Here is a 14,060-nt window from a genome sequence, read left to right on the forward strand (position 1 = left end):
AAAAAAGTTTACATCTAGTCATAATTGCACTGTGCTTTAATGAGAATAATCAATAATGTTTCTTTTCTAATAGTTGAAAGAAGAAGAAGGTACAATATTAATTACCGAATCAAGGAGCTTGGCACTCTTATTCCAAAGTCTAATGATCCGTGAGTTCAACAATCATTTCTATAATAATGTCTACGGTTTCAATACTGGGAGTGGAAATGGAAGAACCAATGACTAGGAAACTAGGTGGCTCAAGGAAAAGATAAGGATATTACAGAAACCCATTTTTAAAAATCCATTCCAGGATGACAGCTGCTAATGGTCAATGTCATCACTGAGAGTTGTTTTATAAAGCTATAGGAAATGAGTAGGTTGTTTCCTTCTAGGTCTTAGTGAATTTCTATATCTGGTATCATATTGTCAATCGCAGTAGGAAGATCAAAGTTCATTTGGAAGATGGACTGATTTAACCTGTTTGATAGTGATTCTGTAGATCAACACATAATATTGTTGGGCCATTTGGAATGAACTTGAACTGTCTAGTTGTCTCAAAGATCTGGAGCTATAGGAGGGAGAAAAGTTATTATTTATGTAAGTTTAACTCCTATAGGTCAAATAATGAGTTTTTAAAGTTTTGTAGGATTATATAGACAGAACCTCAGTGAAGCTGAGCATTTGGTACTCTGCAACCCAAGCAGCTTGTTTATTGAACACAGTCTTTACTTTTCAGCTTATTGTGTTGCACTTACATGTCTAGTCTTGGGAAGCTATCAATGCAAAACCTTTGAAAGCGTTATATAAATGAGTTTGGTGCATGCTATTGTTGGATGAAAAGCATAAAAGAATGGATGCATTTTACCACTGTCAACATGTAAAGAGTGTAAAGACTTAAGATCTACCAATTCACTTATTGAAATCCTTCTCTTCCTTTGAGGTCTGCTTAGATGACCCCTCTCCCATTAAGTCTCCCCTAATCCAAGCTAAAAGTAACCTCTGCCTCCTTGAATATTTTTTTAAAGAAAACTTTGTCTGGATCTCTCCATCCTCCCATCAAATTCTATGTTAAATTGTATTTATCTGCTTTTGTGTCATATACCCCTTCCTTACCCTTGAATGAGTTTCTTGAGTGTAGGAATTGTGAAATTTTTCGTATTTTTTTGTCCCCACATCTAGTATAATTATCTGTCTTTAATAAATGTGTATTGAATCTAATTGCACTAATAAAGAATGTGTATAATCCATTACCACTAGAATTAATGAAAACTTCAGGGGCAGCTAGGTGGCGTAGTGGATAGAGCACCAGCCCTGCAGTCTGGAGGACCTGAGTTCAAATATGGCCTCAGACACATAACACTTACTAGCTGTGTGACCCTGGGCAAGTCACTTAACCCCAACTGCCTCACCAAAAAAAAAAAAAGATAAAAAAATAGAAAACTTTAAAAATTAATATCAGTGAGCTGAAAGAAGAACATGGAACACGGTTACAGTATTTAAATTTGGAAAAAAAACTTTTAGAGGTCATCTAGTCAAACTTCCCAGTCAAGATGAGGAAACTGAGGCCCCAGAGACAATAAGTGATTTGTCCAGGGTTACAGTAGATTCTAATTCAGGTCCCCTTTCTACTGTGCCATACACCTTATAACCTCTACATATGCCTGACTTTTATTTTATAATTGAAAACTCAGAAGAAGCAAAAAAAAGAAATAGAAAAAGTAGGAGAAATACAAAGCTACATGATGGAAAGACTAGGCTGAATTTAAAATAGATTTACCTATGGACAGAAAGGACAGTAGTATGATAAAGTGAGGGGCCCTATTAATGATGGTTCAAACTCATTTTGTGTAATATGAAAAGTAAATTTAATGTAGAAATACATGCCTGAACAGAATGTTAATGAAAGAACATCACTTTAAACATTCCCTGGGTGTCTGTATCTTTAATATTTTGAAGAAAAACAATTTATTAGTTCTGTTGCATTGTGTGCAAGCAGGTATTTTTTTAAATCTAATCATAAATATAGCAATGTAATCCTTAAAGACTCAATATGTAGGCCTAGCTTCAGGCATTTTAAGAGTCTACCTATTTTAGCCTCAAATATTTCCTTTACTTTAGAGAGGCAACATGAATAAAAAATAGAGAGCCAGTCTTGGAACTGGGAAGAGTTGTGTTAAAGTTCTGCCCCTGATACATACTGGCTGTTTAAGCCTGGGTGAACCACTTGTCAGTGATTTATGCAAAACTCAAGACAAGTTACAAATACAGTTTTGACATATATCAAAGAAGGAATTTTCTCACATGAGATTCTTTATACCAATGAAATTAAAGGTCTGGTCCTTAAACCTATCTCTTTGACCAGGTTGCAGAATTATATCTTAGCCAAAGTAACTGGACTCCAGGGTGCTGAATTTAAAGGGTAAGGATAACTCTTGAAGGCTTTTTAGCACCTAGGAAAAATAATTAGTTGAAATAGGAAGCAAAGTGATAGCAAAGAATTGGAAACAAAGTAGATGCCCACCAACTGGGGAATGGCCTGCGGTATGTAAATGTAATGAAATATTACTGTGTGGTAAGAAATGATGTGTGTAAACGAATACAGAGAAGAATGGAAAGATCTATGTGAACTGATGCAGAATGAAATAAGCAGAGCCAAGAAAACAACACAGTGATAATAATAATAACAATAACATAGCTAACATTTATATAGCTCTTATTATGTGCCAGGTGCTATTCTAGGCACTTTACAATTATTATCTCATCTGATCTTCACAACAACCCTAGGACGTGGGTGCTATTATTATCTCCATTTCACAGATGAGAAAACTGAGGCAAACAAAGGTTAAGTGACTTGCCTGTGGTCACAGAGCTAGTAAGTGTCATAGACTGGATTTGAACTCGGGTCTTCCTGACTAGAGCTCATGCTCTATCCCCTATGCAATCTGTAATTATTCCTAGACTGCATAAACAGAAAGAACTATCACCAAAAAAATTAAAAAATGAAGGTAACAGAATTATTAAGATCAAGTAGGAAATCAAATGAGGAGATATCAGACAACATCCCAAACTCATTTTCTGGAGGTGGGAGATCCACCAAAGGTTCACATTGCATGTGTTTTCAGACTTTTTTCAATGTATTGATCACTTTTCCTAATTTTTTTCCTCTCTTAAAAATACTATTTGTTATATGGGTTGCTTCTAGAGGGAAGGGAGGGCAAGAGATACTTGGGATAACTATGATGATGTAGGAAACAGAAGGTATCAATAAAATATCAAAAAAAAAAATTTAAGGAAGTTACCAAGTGGAGGGTTGTGGTGAGCACCTCCTGGTTTTCCTCTATTCCCTTTCCACTAAGTCACAAAAATAACCTTGGAACCTCAGTGTCTTCTCACCACCATAGCAGATCTGAAAGCACACTTAACAGAGAATGCATTCTGGGATACCTGTCTCTGACACAGACTGTAATACTTTTATCAGGTCAAAAATAAAATCTCCTACTTCTAATAATCTACAACAGAGGTGGGAAGCCTGCTGCGTAATGATTTTCTGGAGGGTCATAAAGGCAGTGTGTGTTGGAGGGAAGGATTGAATCTAGGTTTTCTGGACTCTAGAGCCAGCTTTCCTTGCACTAAGCCTCTTTGGGGTACATATTATCTTTTATAGGTAGGGAAAGCAAAGGTCAGAGAAATTATGATTTGCTCCTGATCGTGTAGATAATAAATACCTGGGCCAACACTTGAACTGAAATCTTTTGACTCTAAGAGCAATGTTGTTTCATGGCACCACAGAATTATGTGAATGTATCTGTGATATTCATTGGAAAGAAAATATGGAATTATAAGCAGAAAAGCATGTGATTGAGAAATATGACATGGGAGAAAAACATACCACAAAGCAGTATTTTTGTTGATGAGAAAGCTGTTTGACAATCTCTACCACCTAAACTTGTCGTGTGGGAGCTGTTCTACAAAAAAAAAAAAGGTCTTTTTCAATCTTTAGGGATTTCCGTCCACCATTGTTGTTTTCTCAGGTTGTTTAAATGATGACAAAATGAAGGGGGAAAAAAAGAATCCTCATTCAGTACACTCAATCTTTCTCATGATACTAGATAATCACCATAATTTATCCATTACAAAATTGATTAGTTTAAATCCATGAAATTGATTTATTTTTTTCCCTTGGCTATCTTCATAAGTGACTTTAGTTTTGGGTTTATATGAAAGATAGAAGCAACAGGAGTGAAATCATACTTATAAATCATATAAAATACTTTAACTTCTGGCAGGGTAGGCAGGAAGGAAAGGGAGAACGTTTTATTTTTCAAAAATGTTCCTGGATAGTTATTTATGCCTAGATTGGGTGGTCATCCTGAGACAACATTTTAGAAAAGATTTGGTACTGCAGAGCAATCAGGTGCCCCTCACTAGTTACTAGCTGCTAGCAGAATTACAGTAGCTCAAAAGAAACATGAGATACCCAAATTTAGAGACATCTCCACTCCAAACGTTCTTATGAACTATTTGTGCCCAACCTGTGGTAAAGCCTTCTGAGCTCATATTGGTCTGATTACTACAGTTAGACACACTTCAGTTGATCCCAACATAGTTATATCATTTTGGTCCTCTTCCAGAAAGAAGGACCAACCAACTAGCTGCTTAAAATTCCCTTAAGTGACAGGTGAAAATTGCTTAAACAGATTGAAAAACCCTATAGGATTTTTTTTTAAAGTAAGAGATGTCAAGGATTAAACCATTTTTAAGGTTAATGTTTTTGAAATTTTGTAAGGGGTAACCCTATAATAACTTGAAGATAGGAACTATCTCTAGTTCTTATCCATAGTTATATAGTTCCTGCCGCTATTTTGAAAGACTTAGATCTAAATCACATAACATAAAGCCTCTAAATTAGCAAAGGAGATTTTTTTTTAACATAGGAAAGAAAGCTAATATCTTGTGGCTTCTCTGCTCATACTTACATCTTTAGGTTTGGCGTCTACCATATTTTTCAACCACAGTTCCTGCTCTATGTAACATAAAAGTGGCCAGTATTCCCTTATTAAGATAACAGAGTCAGGGATGGAAGAGATCTAGTACAATGCTCTTATTTTATTAATAAGGAAAAGGAGACTTGGGAAGGTTAAGTGATTTCTCCAAGGTCACACAGCTGGCATCAAGTGGCAGGAATAAAATTCCAACACGGACCTCTCTGACACTATCCCTTTTTGTGTTGTACCATGATGCTTACCTCTACTACCAAGTAAAAATGTGGGAGGGGTCAATGTGTTAAGACCAAAAGATATTATGCTTCTAAAAGGAAGTGACAGAAATTGTAGTTTCCTTGCACACCTTTATAATATGACTGATGCAGGACACATTCCCAGTGCATCTGTGAAGAGGGAAATCCTAGGAGCAATCTGACTTTCACATCACTTTCAGTGATTTTTTTTAAAAAAAGCATTTTCCTTTGTGCAACAGCTGAAGTCATTGGCTACATGTTGTCTGCACATAACACACAAATCATTCATTTGCATGCCAGATGGCATGCTTTCTACATATTGCCACTCAACCCCCGAAGACTATAAGCTATGTTTCAATGTTATTCATATATAGTCTATGAGATTGAAGTCTAGCATGCCTCAAAAAAACAGGCATTGAAAGAAATCCAATTGTATCACTGTGTTATTTGTTTACTTATGCTTCATTAAAAAATCCCTACTGCCTATCAGCTAGAAATTCAGTAAACTTTTTAACTAGATCTGCTTAATATGACACGGAAGGTATGCCCACTTTCTAGTGCATACATGCAAATACTCATCTGGCTTTGACTCCATTGATAGATGTTCTCAGGAATTAAAATCTATGGTCTGTTCCATGTTTTCAGATTTGGAATTTCTTCTATAATAAAAATATATGTGTTTTAATAAAATGCACATTTCTTTCATGCAAACCTGAAAGATTAACAGGAAGTGAGAAGCAGAGTGTTTTAGTGGAAAGCAAATTGGACTAGGAATCAGGAGGCCATGGTTTTAATGCTACTCTTTCTACTAATTAATGTACTTGACCTTGGACAAGTCACAACCTTCCTGGGTCCCAGGCTTCTCATTTGTAGAAGAGGCATGAACAGGATAAACTAATCTATAGTTCCTGATTGCTCTAGAATTCCATGATTTTGAGCCTGTTGTGTTTATATCATTTAGCCTTTTTAAATATCTGGTTTCAAGTAAGCGTCTAGCATTTTCAACCATTTTGCTGTATTTCATAAGGAAAGTTTTGCTAAATCATTTAAGAAAGTTTTGCTTTATTAGTGATATAATGGTAAATTAAGAAACTGTGCAGTTTGCCTGTTCCACAATCAATGAGGGATCAGCACCGGTATGGACCTTTTTATTATTTTTTTTCTAACAAGCATAAAAGCAACCTTATTAGAAAGTCAGGTAAAAAGAGTAGTATATTTGAAATGATCTTAAAAAATTTAGGCTTAAGTCCTCAGTAATGTACATTTCCTAGTTCATTAATGCAGAAATACTGCACATAGATTTTAATCTCAGAGTTAATAATAAAAGCAATTTTCACTAAAAATATAAAAACTGTAATGGTAGAATCATGATATTGCATTTAGCTCTCCCACAAAAAGTCACTTTATTACTTTCTTTTGACACTTATTTTCATTCAGGGATTAATTTTACTATATAAGGGCTTCTTAACTATTCTATTAAAATTTCTATTCAGAAGCAATAATATCTAAGAGTGAATAATAGTCATGTAAATCATTATTTCATATTAATGTAAAAGATTTTGTAAGTTCTTATGAATTCTGCTGACATGCACAATTGTGAAAAGGTTATCTCTACATTCCGCAGTGATATGCGCTGGAACAAAGGAACTATTTTAAAAGCATCAGTGGAGTACATCAAATGGCTACAAAAAGAACAACAGAGAGCCCGAGAATTAGAACACAGGCAGAAGAAATTAGAGCTGGTTAACCGACAGCTTCTACTTCGAATTCAGGTTTTTATAAGAATGTTGCCATGAACCGCGAAGCTTATGCACCATTTTCCCGCGTCATTGGTTTTATTCATTGGCCTCATTTATTTTTTTCTTTATTCCCTTTTTTTCCCTCCTCTCTGAAGGACAATTTGAAATGCCTTTGCAAATTCATAGAGCAGGTTGTTTAAGTTGGTTTTTAGTTATGAAATCCAAAATTGTGATGACCTTAAAAAGGGAGAATAAATACACACACACACACACACACACACACACACACACACACACATAAATATCTGGAGAACTAATTACAAAATTTTGGGAATATGTGACTATCCCATTCACACAGTATATTTACAGCCAGAAGGTGTACGCATGTACACACACACACACACACACACACACACACACAGTTGTGTGTGTGTGTGTGTATTATACTTTATACTAAGTAGCACCTTTATTTCTCAAAATAATATCAGACACTAAATTCTTCCCCCTATTTTTTTCCTTTAGTAACATTCCTATGGTTTGCTTTGCCTCAGGGTATGTTGTGCCAGGTAATATTAAGTCACTCATCACCTGTACATGTGATACAAGGTACCAGAATATGGATTTTCATAATTCTTACTCCTCAAGGTTTTTTTTTTCTTCTGCTTAAGATGGTATGCATATTGCCAAGTATAGTACTTGCAAGCTTTACGTAAAATTGTCCAGGACTGTTGTGTGAAGTTATTCAATACAAATAAATCATTGATTTTTCCATAACCTTCAAGAGGCTGTGATAACATAGGACTGTCTTGTGTTCCTAAGGTTTCCAGGGAACAACAGGATTGGTGAGAAGAAGGGAGCTGAATATTTTTTCTTTTTCTTTCAGTTAGAAATAGACTGGTTTCTATCATTTTTTTCCTTTGGGGGGGTAGAATTGCAATTTTTAATAGTGAAAATGTTTAATAGCATAACAGTTCACAATATGAATACCTATTATTCGTATGGGTCTCTTTCTGGGGAGCATTACGATGTGACACTTACTTTCAAAGTACTTACTGAATTTGTCATTTCAATCTACAGGAACTGGAAATACAGGCTCGGGCACATGGTCTGCCAATCATCTCTTCACACAGTGCAATTGATTTGGCTGCCCATACCACCAATCATCAGACCTATCCAGAGGATAAATCAGGCGATTATTCCCAAGAACTGACTCTGGCTCAGGGATCAAGATCTGACCTCTGTGATGGATCCATGTCTTTTTCTTATCCCCTGTCACACTTTACTGATTTATCATTTAGTGCTGCCTTGAAAGAAGAACAAAGATTGGATCATATATTACTGGATGATTCCATATCTCCATTTGGAACAGATCCTCTGCTATCTGCCACTTCACCTACAGTATCCAAAGATAGCAGTAGGAGAAGTAGTTTTAGCACAGATGATGGAGATGAGCTATAAAAAAGAAAAAAAAACTGAACAGACCCAATCTTCACATTGGGAATGAATTCTCTGCTGGTGCTACGCCATTATGCTCTGAGTCTGGTACATTGCTGAGGCTTAATTTTTGTAACAGAGTAAATTGTTCATGGCAAACTGGGTTTTGAGGAGTGTTGAAGCAAAGGAGGAGACTGCTTGAAGATTCAAAATTAAGTTGGAGGAATATTTTTGGCTAAAGTTACCTAATTTGCATGGAGACTTCTTTCTGTCTGAAGTTTTCAACCAATATTGAAATGGTTCCCAGGAAAGGATGTGTGAAAATTATAACTAAGAAATAAACATAGGATACAGACTTCTACTTTGGAGTTAGCCCTGCACTGAGGTTTGAAAGTAAAAACTGAGCTAAGTGCTTATGGACAGAATAGATTATAGTCAATGAAAACTTCAAACCTCTACTTTGTCATTCATTTCAATCTTGTCCATTGCCCAACATTAAAAAAAAATCAGTTTATGAGCAGCAAGATTGACAGATTTATGGTTCATTGGCTCCCCCTTGCCCTCTGGTGGACATGCTAATGAGAGCCCACAGCCAAATGGAGATGTATTACAAAATGGAACATCTGCCCCTGGATAATTAGAATTAAATCTACAGTAAACACTGGACATTTTCCAAAGCAAAGTGCTGAAAATTCCCAAGCACTTTTAACAAATTGTTCTTAATTCTTCTAGCCATTTTCACTTCACTTGTTCTCAAAGCCTCACAGTGCAGTTGATGATAGATGCGTTTAGTCTAGAACAAAGAACTTGATACATAATTTTCCCATTCCACCACTCATAACATTTTAAAAAGTGAGCTTATGTCACATCGCCTCTAAAATGACTGTCTCAAAAAAATGCTGTTTGTTTCTTTTTTTACCCTTCTGACTTTGTAGTCAGCATGAGAAATCACATTTTTCTTTTATTTTTCAGGAAAGAAAAGTGATTATGGAAAATGACATTAAATTATGATTAGGTGTTTATTTTGACTAGCAATAAGTTGACTTCAAGTGTTTCTTTAGTAGTCCACCTTTTAAAAATGATGATTGTGACTAACATTAGGTATTACCTAAGTAATCACTGATGGAGATGATGATGAAATTATTGGGTGAACCAACAGATTTTAAAACTGCAACTTATTTCTATCCATTCCCAGAGGAAGGTATTGCCTTTAAAAGAACTTGGAAAATTTTTGTGAGTTTGGGTTCCTAGATTAATTCATGCAAATTTGTATCTTCTGAGTATCTTTTGTATTTTAAGGCTTGAGTTACCAAAAAGGCTAATAGGGGTACCTAGTTCATTTAAGCAAGCAACTCATTAGCAACTTTTTAATGAGTACTTAGCAAAAGTTCAATGCTTAGCACTTTTTTATTCATCACAAAGAGACAGAGGGAAGTATAAGACTTGGCCTCTGTCATCAGGAAGATTATACTCTAAGCAATAAGACTGACATACATGAGCCAACATAGGACAAAATATAACATCTGAAATTCAGAGCATAGACTCCAACTGCTTTTAGAAAGTCAAAAGAGAGGAAGATCAGGGAAGGACAGAGTGACAAAGGAAAGCTTCAAGGAAGAGCTGGAACTTGATTTGAACTTTGAAGATGATGTGTAGACTTTTGAGAAGATGGCAGTGGTAGTGTGGTACATCCAAGAGGGTAGATGGAATAATATGAGCAAGGCAAAGAAAATTATATTCCTGACCTGAGTTAAAGGTCATTTAAGAAAATACTAGGCTGTATAGATTGGGTAGAAGAAATTATGGAAGGCCTTGAAAACTAGGTAGATGAATTTAGATGTAATAAAACAGAAAATTATTACATCCTACAAAAATTGGTAGATTATATACTGTTAGGAACCATAGCTTAAAACACTTATGAAATGACTAAAGAAATTTTATCATGCATCACTTTATAAATATTTGTTGTATTGAGTGAGTGAATGAATGAATGTATTTCTTTATCTAGAAAATATAGGCACGTAATACTATTCAGTCTATGTTTTGAGACAGGAATGTTTCTGTAATTGAGATCATGGGCAATTCAAAGGAGTTACACTTAGGTTTCTATGATCCATTCTACTCCTCTTCCCCCACCAAAAATTAATTTTTTTTCTTTGATTGTAATTCAAGTCTTGGATTTAATTTCCTCAGAGGACCTCAAAGACAGATAGACAAATTTATCCTACCTACATCTTCAGATCAGAATGAAAAAACAAGGATTAAAATGAGATTAAGAAGTTATCCTCTTAACATCATTCCTAGGACCCTCTTTTTATTTACAAAATCAGTCTTCCAGTTTATGAAAATATTTAATACAATGCCTGTCATATAGTAGGCACTTAATTAATGCTTGTTGATTTACCTTGGCTATGAAAACCTACCCCTTGGCAATTAATTGGACATTCCCAAGTGAAAAGGAGGAAATCCACAATTTAGAATGGTGAGTAACATGACTTGCTAGGTAGGGACTGCTTTCTGCTCTCTTTTCATCGCTTATTCTCTCATGTTTCATGGTCTTAAAACATTAAAACATTGTCCTCCCTCCTGGCTTTGCTGGTTCAAGACGTCTCCGGCCTGTTGGAGTAGTACTAGCAACTGTTCCTCCTCATAATCATTACTACTAATAAGGACTGCATACAAAGAATTGAAAGCAAAGCATGCCCAAACGAGGGCTGGAGATGGCACTAATAACTACAGGGCAGCCGTGGCTGCTGCAGGATTATAATTGCTGTGGAGGGATTGTAAAATGGGTAATGGGTTTTTAAAGATGGAGCAAAGGAAGAGTGGGGGTGTGTCAAGGCCAGTGAAATGGAGAAAGAGGAAGAAAGATTGGAGAGCAGGGATGTGAGGTGGGGGAGGGGAAACCCAACTGTAGATAAAGGAACACCAAAGGATAAATAGCAAAGAGAAATGGTGAAGTGGGTAGAGTTAGGTCAAATAGGCTTTTCTCTTCCCATTTCCTACCTCAAATTTTCAAGTTGTCTTTCCCTACGTTGGGCTTTAAACTAATGGGAGAATACAATACTGAAACCTCAACGTATTTGGCTGTAGGCACCTTGATTTGCTCTGGATTTTCCCTGATTTTGGTTGGCCAGGTAGCTTGGGATTCACGGTAATATCTGTTAATTGTATCTTTGGCAGCTGAAGTCAGAAAATAGGCATTTCATAGCCTACAAGTCAGTTCATGACATTTAAGAGGCATTGATTTCTGGAAGTAAGAAAAACTTCTTTTGGGGGATTTTAATTCCCAATTGGGGATTTTAATAGATAATATTCTTAATCACACACATACTCTACACCCAGATACATATATAAAATGTCTGTCCACAACATTTTGATTTCATTAGTGTAGGGAATTCCTAGTGCAGTAAAGCCCTTCATCAGGGGTTATCTGGCATCTTCTCCATAATTTATGATCTTTGGGGGATATCCAGAATGCTAAGAGATTCAATGACTTATCCATGACCATGCAGCTAGTATTTATTAGAGGCAGGACTTGAACCTGGGTCCTACTGATTCATCAAGGGCAGCTAGGTGGTACAGTGGATAGAGTGCTGGGCTTGGAGTCAGGAAGCCCTGAGATTAAATCTGGCCTCAGACACTTACTAGTTGTGTTATCCTGGGCAAGTCACTTAACCCTGTTTGCCTCAGTTTCCTCATTCATAAAATGAGCTGGAAAAGGAAATGGCAAACCACTCCAGCATCTTTGCCAAGAAAATCCCAAATGGGGTCACAAAGAGTCAGATGTGACTGAACAGCCACAAACCTTTTGATTCTAAGACTTCACTACCATTCACACATATATAAGGGTTTTAGTTCTCAAATTAATAATTATGTAGTGATACAAAACAAGTAGATGAAAATACACCTGAAAAATCTGTTTCTTTTTCCATGCTATCTAAACAGGACAGAGCATATAGATATTTACAAATACATGTAACTTTGACAATCTGCAGGATTACCTAGCCAGAATCAGAGACTGTATGACACTATGTGAAATCCTCCATCCTTCAAAAAAGGAAGAAACCTTCATAATGACTAATTTCACACTTCAAAAAAAATTGTAATATACTACTTTTCCAACACCCAGTGCATTAAAATTTGAATTTGGGTGACCTAAAATTATACCGATTTCAATAGTTTATAGAAAGAACATTATATAATGAGCTTTTTTTGGTGTGTATATGACCTGATGAATGATTTATTATGCTTTAAATTATGTGCCTTTTATGATTAATAGTAGAAACTACTCCATGGTTCATTAGTCATTGTGTATCCCCATACTTTAAATACTTCTGTGATTTATTTTAAGGTGAAACTGGAATAGTCTGGTCAGGAAGTGAGAAAAGAATTTCTGTCCTTAAAATGGTGCTGTACTACATTTTCCCTGGGAGATTCAGAAGGAAAGTGGAGGGACGAGAGGGGGAGTGCTACTGAACTTCAGAAACTCTCAGAGAAAGTCATTCCAAAGTGGGGTGGTCTAATTCTTTCCAATACCCTTCCAACTTAGCAATGAGATACTGCTGTCTACTGCTTTACATATATAAATGGAATTTTTTCTCTCACCTTTTTCTTACAAGGGATTTACATGTGTAATAGCATATATCCAAATTATTTTCAGTATCTTTTCTACTGATGAATCCTCTGTAAAAACTGCGGTTTCTTCATTTATGACTCAGGACTTAAGAAGTGAAAGGCTTCTGTGTTTCTAAGGTGGTGTTCCCAGAAAGAAATAATTCTGAATTTTTATGACATTGTTTATATATTGAAAGAAAAATATTTTGTGTTGTGTAACAGATATTTGAAAGCAAGGGTCATAGAGCAAAAACCAAAAAGATGATGGTACAAAAGGAAAAAGAATCAAAATATCCTCTCATTTAATTCATGAAATGCATATATATGCCAATAAAAAGAAACAAATTATTTTGCTGCCTTCCACGTGGTTATTGTTTGAAAAGCTACAGCCAGTTCAAACATCTAAATCAACAGCAATGTAGTTGCTCATGGCATAAAAGACTAAAAATAATTCAGTCATTTAATCTTAATAAGAACGCCATTATAAAATCTTTGACTTTAATAGGGCTATACATAAGAATGGCTGATGTAAAGTGACTGTAATTTTAATTTACTTAAGTTGGTTAGATCAGGGAAAGCATTTATGTTATTATAAAACTGTAGAATTTTGTAATTATTGCAATTTTTTCATTTTAAATCACAGTATGTTGTTTTCTAAGTAAATGTACAAGAATAGATTGCCTTAATACATAATGCAATCTTTATAAAATGCCTTTTTATAATGTGCTGATGTTTTGTTATATATATTCAATTAAATAATAGATTTTTTAAAAAACAGTTTTTGTTCTTGTCCTATTTTGTCTTCCTATATTCACAGTGCTAGATAATAGAAAAACACGGGCTAAGGCTTTGGAGACAATACTGAACTGATGAAACGCTTGACAACTGATAAATACTTAGTCCATGATAACACATCATGATCTAATACTTCTCCAATGAAAATAATTGATATTTTCTTTCATAGGGTCTCTTGCCATCTGCTTATTCCTGCTGTTAAGGCTTTAATTTATGGCAGACGTTTTAAAATGTTGCCAAATAGCTAGCAAGCATGG

At 35.4% G+C, this 14,060-nt stretch overlaps 1 protein-coding gene across 4 annotated transcripts in view; it reads left to right on the forward strand.

Moving 5' to 3' along the window:
* TFEC (transcription factor EC) overlaps positions 1-13,785 on the forward strand; it is a 105,870-nt gene extending 92,085 nt beyond the window's left edge. For all 4 annotated transcript variants that reach the window (XM_078154178.1, XM_020984660.2, XM_020984659.2 and 1 more), the window contains 3 exons: positions 74-149; positions 6,843-6,990; positions 8,035-13,785. In XM_078154178.1, coding sequence (XP_078010304.1) covers positions 74-149; positions 6,843-6,990; positions 8,035-8,415 — 605 coding nt within the window. In that variant the 3' untranslated portion in view covers positions 8,416-13,785. The remainder of the gene's footprint in view (positions 1-73; positions 150-6,842; positions 6,991-8,034) is intronic.
* The last annotated feature ends 275 nt before the right edge of the window (positions 13,786-14,060 follow it).

This window comes from Phascolarctos cinereus, unplaced genomic scaffold (assembly GCF_003287225.1).
Source record: "Phascolarctos cinereus isolate Bilbo 61053 unplaced genomic scaffold, phaCin_HiC Scaffold_1;HRSCAF=81, whole genome shotgun sequence".
NCBI classification, from domain to species: Eukaryota; Metazoa; Chordata; class Mammalia; order Diprotodontia; family Phascolarctidae; genus Phascolarctos; species Phascolarctos cinereus.